Source organism: Pollicipes pollicipes, unplaced genomic scaffold, assembly GCF_011947565.3.
Source record: "Pollicipes pollicipes isolate AB1234 unplaced genomic scaffold, Ppol_2.1 Scaffold_1600;HRSCAF=1878_pilon_pilon_pilon, whole genome shotgun sequence".
NCBI lineage: Eukaryota > Metazoa > Arthropoda > Thecostraca > Pollicipedomorpha > Pollicipedidae > Pollicipes > Pollicipes pollicipes.
Genome location: NW_023595962.1, coordinates 3,359,172 through 3,367,816, shown reverse-complemented (window position 1 = coordinate 3,367,816; position 8,645 = coordinate 3,359,172). Strand labels below are relative to the sequence as shown.

Here is an 8,645-nt window from a genome sequence, read left to right as displayed (position 1 = left end):
AAAAGCACCCGAAGCGTCGCACAATTGCGGCAAGACACACACTGTTCACATCTATGGGCGCGTCTTGAACGCGACGGTTCCACCACCACTGACACAGCCGAGCGCGGCGCCTTGCGGCCAATGGCCTGTGCGCAGTCTGACCCGGGGGCTGACTAGAACATTTCAGGATGACACGGCTTGGCGCCAGCTGGTGTCCGTGACGTCAGCAACGGTGATCGGAGACCCGCGGAGCCCAGGAGACAGCGGTCCGCGGAGAGCTTCGGGCGCGACTCCTGGTCCTCGGCAGAACTCCCTGGTCCTGGTCCCCGGGGGAACCCGGCCAAAGCCGCAGTCATCGTCGCAAGCGTCACATCCCAATGCGTCACGCTCGAAACAAGACTGTGAAATCACGCGCTCTGAACACGAATCTCGCACATCGTGAAACGTCCCAAGCCCATGTCACTCACAGCATCACAGAACGTCCCAAACCCATGCCACTCACAGCATCACAGAACGTCCCAAACCCATGCCACTCACATCATCACAGAACGTCCCAAACCCATGCCACTCACAGCATCACAGAACGTCCCAAACCCATGCCACCCACATCACCACAGAGCGTCCCACCCCTACCACACCCACGCACATAACCGCCCAGGTCGAACACACCCGTTGTGTAACAATAGCTAGATATAGACCACTGAGGCACGTCTCAGAAGCACTTCTGTCGGACGGAAAACTCTCCACGGCAAGGAGCCTACATTGGAACCCGCGCGCGAGGCTTTGAGGTGGTCATATGCCCCGTCCGCCGGGATCGCGGCAGCGTGAGACCACGCGGGGAATGACAGCGGTGCACGACGGGAGGGGATCGCTGGTGGAGTGCCGCGTCTGCAGACTGAGCACAGCTGTAGACTGATCACACCTGCAGACTGATCACGGACTGACCACGGCTGCAGACTGGCCACGGCTGCAAACTGATCACGGCTGCAGACTGATCACGGCTGCAGACTGGCCACGGCTGCAAGCTGATCACGGCTGCAGACTGATCACGGCTGCAGACTGGCCACGGCTGCAAACTGATCACGGCTGCAGACTGATCACGGCAGCAGACTGATCACGGCTGCAGACTGATCACGGCTGCAGACTGATCAGAGCTTGAGCCGCTCGGCCGAGCCGAAGACGGCGAACACCAGAGCCCCGGCCAGTGCCAGGCCGCCCACCATGTGGAACACCGCCTCGAAGTCGCCGTGCAGCTCCAGCAGGTAGCCGGCCGCCAGGTTGGAGAGAAAGCCTGCGGCGGACGCGCCGGGTCACGGCCGGTGGTGTCCGGGCCGCCGGCGCCGGGTCACGACCGGTGGTGTCCGGGCCGCCGGCGGGTGCCGGGTCACGACCGGTGGTGTCCGGGCCGCCGGCGGGTGCCGGGTCACGACCGGTGGTGCCCGGGCCGCCGGCGCCGGGTTACGACCGGGCCGCTGCCGGCGCCGGCTCACACTAACGCCGCGTGAAGCCACCACAGTGTAACGGCGCGGGGGCGCAGCGCGACATCAAACGGCCAGCACAGCCTCCCGGCGGTGATGGTGATGATAGTGGGTGAAGGTGATGACGTTAGTGCTAATGCGGCGACTACGTGGTCATTTTGCGTCCGCTAGAGACCGCATAGTCTCAGGTCGATGGGATAATTATGTTGGTTAACAGGGTCTTATGCACACAGTAGCTTCCAAAGGGCACGACAACCCCCCCCCCCCCCCCCCCTTCTCTACAGAAATTATGACGCACATTAATATATACGAAAGACAACGTTGACATACATGGAAAACATGATTCTTTTCTAATCAGGGCGTCACGGGTCGTCACGGGTTCAAATAAGAAGATCGCGAACATGCGACACTACTTAAGAACACACCAGAAACTTCAGCAGCCTGCGGCGCGCTACACTCGGGTTTCGGTGAAAACCCTTCAGTTGTACCTCCTCCCCCCCCCCCGCCCCTCGCATTCCCCACCAGTGCCGTCCGGCATACGCCCTCGTCGGTGAGGAACTAGCCACTACCTGCCAGGGCTCCACCGGTGTTCATGAGGCCGAACAGGGCGCCCACGTGCTGCGGACAGAGGTCCTGCGGCAGCGCCAGGCCTCCGTTGGCGTGCAGCGACACGGCGCCGGCCGACAGCGACGTCAACAGCACAGCGGCGGCGCTGGAGCTGACGCGCGCTGGCGGCGGCGGCCGGGCACAGGTCAGGTCAGACTTAAGGTCACCAGGCCGCGTGACGTCACATGACAGGTCACGTCAGCACCGAGCCGCTACAGTCGAAGCCTGAGTCGGCACGGAACGGGAGGGAGAGGGGGGGAGGAGGAAGGGGGAGGGGGCGGGGCACAGAGAGCGACGGGTCATGAAGCTGTCAGCGGCTGCTGCCACCAGCCACAAGCCACCCCCGTCAGCGGAAAACAGCGGACGCTGAAGAGCCTCGAACCCAACCACCCGCCACGGTTTCTGTTCTGGAGCTGCTATTTCGGCCAGTCCCGCGGCCCCAACACAGGCAGATCCCTATCCCTAGACCAGTGCTACGGCCCCGACACACGCAGATCCCTATCCCTGGGCCAGTACTACGACCCCAACACAGGCAGATCCCTATCCCTAAGCTAGTGCTACGGCCCCGACAAAGGCAGATCCCTATCCCTAGGCCAGTACTACGACCCCAACACAGGCAGACCCCTGTTCTGGGGACGGGTGCCTGCGCCACGGCGAGCTCCTTCTCCATCGCGCCCCTCGCGGCGGCCGCGGCGCAGCACTCACGCAGCGCGAGCATCGCGGCGCCGGCAATCAGCTGCGACCCGACCTCGACGAGCTTGCGGGTGGCGGTGACGCTGAACTGGTGTCGCAGCAGCCAGGCGGCCAGCGGCACGGACGTCATCGTGCCGGCGCCGTTCAACACGAACGGCAGCGTGTTCACCAGCCAGCCCTGCACCGGCACGGGGCGTCAGGTGACGCCGGTGGGTGTAATGTGACGCCCAAAAGTGGTGTCAGGTGGCAGCTGGGAAGGTCGTGTGGCACCCGGCCAGGTTAGGTAATGCGCGGGAAGGGAGTCAGGCGGCACCGGGATGGGGAGTCGGGTGACACCGGAGAGGGGCACGTGATACCGGGAAAGAGTGTTAAGTGACACCCGACCAGTTATTCGGGCCAAGCTAGGGTGTCAGGACACCCAGCCGCGCTCGGAAGGCTGCCAGGCAGGGTGTCAGGTCACCCTGGGTCAAAGGGAGCCAAACTCGGACAGGCAACGCGCTTCAACAGCCGAGGATTTCGATAAAGCCCACACATGAAATGAGAAAACATTGTACAGGACGTCACACCAAATCAAAAGAAATATTAAAACTTTACCCGAGGAGAAAGTGAAGGCTTGTTTGATTGGATCACGAGGCGACCGTATTAGTAGCCTTAATCCTTGTCGAATAAACCGGAGAATGGAGAGATAAGTGTCATATTTCGGCTACATGCCGTTATCAAAACGAACATTCGTTTCGATAAAGGCATGCAAGTGAAATATCGCACATGTCTCTCCATTCCCCTGCTAATTCTACGAGGAATAATGTAATTAATGCTGTTTCATCTATACGCAGAATGAACCTCGCAAATGCACTCCACAACTTAAGATTGCGAGGCATTGGACCTCCTCGACAAAATGCCACGACGAGCTGAGCATGCATGACAACAGAGTGACAGTGAACACACAACGGACAGCGAAAACAGGCTACAGTTCATCGATGCATGCGACCATCAAGTTCATTTGCAATCTCTGCACGTCGCAGCATTTTTTCGCGGCTGAATCAGATATGACCTGACCTGACCTGACCTAAAACGAACCCGAAAGCAGCACGGCAGCAGCAGCACCCATACATCCACAAACGAGGGAACACAACTCCCATTACCTCTGCAAGCACATGCACGCTACCCCAATTACCCTGGTCAGAGGCGCACGCAACCACTGCAGACTGCGCGCCCAACTACTCCTGCCACCGCGGCCCCCGATCGCCTCGGAGCCAGCACGTGCACACTACCCCGACTACCCACGCCACCGGTGGACGCAACCGCTGATTACCTCCGCCTGCGGGTGGACGCGTTGAAAGTACGACGGCAGCCAGGAGATGAGCAGGAACCAGGCGGTGGTGTGCGACATGTGCGCCAGGATACACGCCCTGACGGCAGCCAGGAGATGAGCAGGAACCGGGCGGTGGTGTGCGACATGTGAGCCAGGATACACGCCCTGACGGCAGCCAGGAGATGAGCAGGAACCGGGCGGTGGTGTGCGACATGTGCGCCAGAATACAAGCCCTGGCGGCGGCGGACGGCACTCAGTCGCTGGGCAGCGCGGGCCGCGGCCGTCGGCCCTCCCGGCTGGGGAGGGCACGCGCCGCACCCGGCGGAGTGCCGCGCGCGCTACGGGGACAAGCACCGGCCAACTTGCGGGGACGCGGGCGTGTGGTCCGCGCACGTGATGAAACATGGGTGGATTGAGCGCCAGACGACGCGGGAGAGGAGCGTGCAGGGGTGGCGACAGTATACAGCCACTACGACAACACGCGGCCATCTGTAGCGAAGCGGCCGCCACAGCTACGACAGACTCAACGCAGGCTACACCGAACCAAACCAGGAGCTCCTGACCACCAGTCGTGGTCAACCCCCACCCCACTGCTTTTCACGACGGGAGCGCGGTTGAGTGCAGTGGGACGGACACAGTGGACCACGCGAGGGGGGGGGGGGGCAAGGGGAGGTCGGCTCACCAGACCCGCCCGCTGGAGAGCAGGCCACGCCAGGGCACAGCCGCGGACGCGCCGGCGGCCGCTCTGGCCGGGACGCCCTGGCCCCGCGTCAGCACGTACAGCCAGAGCGCCGAACTGGCGTACAGCAGGCCTGGCGGCGACACCCCAGCGACGCCGTTACAGGGAGTACAGGCACGCCCCTGTGATGCCGTTCGACGAAGTACAGGCACACCCCTGTGATGCCGTTTAACGGAGTACAGGCACACCCCTGTGATGCCGTTACACGGAGTGCAGGCACACCCCTGTGATGCCGTTTAACGGAGTACAAGCACACCCCTGCGACGCCGTTACAGGCATGCCCCTGTGATGCCGTTACACGAAGTACAGGCACACCCCTGTGATGCCGTTTAATGGAGTACAGGCACACCCCTGTGATGCCGTTACAGGGAGTACAGGCACACCCCTGCGATGCCGTTAGACGAAGTACAGGCACACCCCTGTGATGCCGTTACACGGAGTACAGGCACATCTCCGTGACGCCGTTAAACGGAGTACGGCCATACCCAACTTCAGGCAGACATCGGTGTAATGGGCGCACAAGCAAAGAAAGCAGCCGGTGGAGAGCCCTCTCGCTGGTGAGAAGCTCTCTCACCAGTATGCGCCCTGTCGCTGGTGAGAACTCTCTCACCAGTGAGCGTGACGACGGCCCGCCAGCCGAGCCCCTCCAGCAGAACGGAGCCCACCAGACCGACCAGGATGGTGCCGAGCGGCGAGCCCAGCAAGGCCGTGCTGAAGAACAGCGGACGACGCGGCGCCGGCACCAGCTGACTGCTCAGGCTGCCCAGGCTCGGGTAGTGAGGGCCCTGCCGGAGGCGGGGGGTGGTGACGGCGCTGCGGACATGACAGGGGCGGGGACGACCCCACGAACACGAGAGGGGCGAGCACAGCCCCGCGGACGTGACAGGGGCGGGGACGGCGCAGCGGATGTAACGGGGGTGGTGACGGTACTGCCATCATAACTACAGAAGTAAGGGTTTTGCAGACATCACAGGAGCAGTGGGGACCCTGCAGACACAACAGTAATAAGTAGCGATGTTTGGAGTTTAAGGAGTGCCCGAATACGTGAATACATGGATGTGCAGCAGGGGCAGTGGTGCACCCACAGGGATGAACATGGACAGACAGAGCGCCGCGCACAACACAGCCAGGGTAGTGCGAGAACTGCACACATAACAGGGATACAACAGCCGCTGAGCATACTGGAGAAAATGCGTTCGTTTCCAAGGCGAAATAGGCCATTGTGTACCCAAGATTTATTGAGCAATACCAAATAAATTGGCATGCAAACTAGAAAAGGGCACTGGTGTGCAGGCCTGGACGACGTCCCAGACCGACGGTCCTGCGTCCTGCACGAGGTCCTGGATGTGCCCTGACCTGGATGGGACATTAACCTGCATGAGACACTGACCTGGAGAAGACACTGACTTGGATGAGACATTGGCCTGGACAGGACACTAACCTGAATGAGGCACTGACCTGGACAGGTTCTTGACCTGGACGAGACACTGACCTGGACCAGGCCAAGCAGGCAGCGGAGCAGGATGGCAGCCTGTGGCCAGATGGAGACCAGCGGTGGGAAGAGCAGCAGGCTGACGGCACCTACTGTCGACATGGCCACCATGATGCGAGCACCACCCACCCGGTCAGCCATCAGGCCTCCAAGCACCTGGAGGAGCAGCAGCAAGCAGTGTCACAATGTAATGTGTGGTTAAGATGGAGCATGACAGAGCACCACAACTGATGTGTGTATCCCTGCACCTCAAACCCGCACAAAAACTGCTTTATTTCTGAACATCACTATAGAAATAAAACATGACTCTCTAAATGGTGATGGGCTCTGTTGTGCCTCAAGTCTTAAAAGTACTTAAAAGTACTTAAAAGTACTTAAAAGTACTTAAAATTTTCTGATAAAGAAAGGCAGCTGCAAGACATTTTATGGAGGAACTAGGGCAGCTCAAGGGCAAAAACACATTCTATAACATGGCCCCCAAAAGGGCATACATATTCAGGCCCTGCCCAGCCAATAATGCCTCTTGCCAGACACTAAAGATGATCTAACAGCAAGCAGCATGTCTCAGTCTTAAGAGAGGTTGTTAACACAAAAAAAACAAAATCTTACCTGAGTGAGTGCATATCCCCAGAAGAAAAAAGAGAGGACATAACCAACAAGAATGCTGCTCCATTCTAATTCCTTGGCAACCTCCGGAACTACCAGAGGTATTACAGTCCTGGCAGCATACACTGTACCACAGGCATAAACCATGCATATCTTCAGAGCTAGTTCTGTAGAGGTTCTGTGCAAAAATCACATGTTAGCATTCACAATATTTAAAATCTACACCATAGGTATATTAGGGAAACAATGAGCATACCATGCTTAGGAGCACTGCTAGTATGGAAGTCAACTGGAACTAGAACTGGAATGTAAAAAATGTGGCAGCATTACTTTTGACATTAAGAAAGAATACAAAATACTTTCATATATCTTCCACACCACTGTGCATAGTCTAATACACAACAAATAAGCATAGACATCTCTGATTCTGTTCTGACATGTCTCTGCACAGAATGTTCCGTTCAGCATTAAATTGTGTTGCTGCTAACTTTGAATAGCTGTCTTTCACTTACTTATGAGTCCGGGATCTTATGCTGACAGTTATCACCCTTCAATATATTGGAAGCTACCGTTTTAACAAGACCAGGTAAACATTTCCTACAATAATAATGCTCAGCACTTCAAGCTGTGCTTGTGATAAGTGAACAATGATAATGGAAAATACATTAAGAGCTAGGACATGTGAGTCTATAAAATGTGATGATTGGAAATCTGTGCACACAATGTCTGTAAAAGATGGTAAATCATGACCCATCCAAGCTTACTCATCCAGATACCAGATACCAGACACAAGATTACACATCCAGACAGCCCAAGATACAGTCCTATGCATTTGGCTGCACAAAAAAGGGTGGTTAATCTGCAAATTTGTAATGAGGATGACACATGCTGTGCCAATTCTAAACTCATAATGCTGAAAAGCCAATAAATTAATGTCATTCTTGCTTTTATCAAGTCTTGTTAGGTAACTTTCATTCCTCACCAATGTATTGCAATAATGGTAGAAGAAAACACTGCCCATAGGCTTGTTTTGCAAAACAAAACAAAGGTCCTTGTGTCCTAGGTCAATGAAGTAGTAGGCCGGGCAGATCAGGGCAGTCCTGTACACCAAATCCTGCCCTTTTACTTGCATGTGACTCACAACTATGGGTTAAGTGAGCACATTTACTATTTTCACATGTTTTGCTTGCATGGAACAATGGGAATTGAGCATGTGCCTAACCTGAAGGTGAGAAAAACTACGCTATGGGGACGCAAAAACATACGTTTGAAAACATAATTACCCTTTACGTTGAGGATCCCGACTCATATGCATTCTCTTCAGTCACTGGAAGCAAAGGCTCATCTACCATCGTGATTTAAATGTGGACAAGCTACATACACAGCCCAGAAAATCCGGATTCTTCCAGGCTAAAACGACCTGTTATCTATCTTGATCAGACACACGTATTCCCGTCACTCTTCAGTTACAATTCCGATATCTGCGAATGGTATGTTTACCTTCAGTCCTGTCTTTTGTGCGCCGTATTTGAAATGAAACAACACAGCACCCAGCTGAGTACTAAAATGGAAAGAGGCTAAACGACCGAACAGAACTATTAGCAATCCAATGCGTGAAGCCTGTAAGGCTGATTGAAACTAAACCTGCACTGCTCGGTGTCACTTGGTCAATAATTTGTTCTCCTCGGAAAATGGTGAGCTTGGACCAGGCTAAAGGTCACCAAAACGCCCGAAACCGTC

The 8,645-nt window shown here is 56.3% G+C and overlaps 1 protein-coding gene across 1 annotated transcript; it reads right to left on the bottom strand.

Moving 5' to 3' along the window:
* Positions 1–3,165: 3,165 nt before the first annotated feature.
* On the bottom strand, positions 3,166–6,410 carry LOC119092821 (solute carrier family 17 member 9). The gene is made up of 6 exons (XM_037215740.1): positions 6,300–6,410; positions 5,418–5,592; positions 4,751–4,880; positions 4,239–4,301; positions 4,069–4,165; positions 3,166–3,192 (listed from the first exon to the last, which is right to left on the bottom strand). Exons 1-6 carry the CDS (start codon positions 6,408–6,410, stop codon positions 3,166–3,168), a joined length of 603 nt encoding a protein of 200 aa, XP_037071635.1.
* Positions 6,411–8,645: the final 2,235 nt, after the last annotated feature.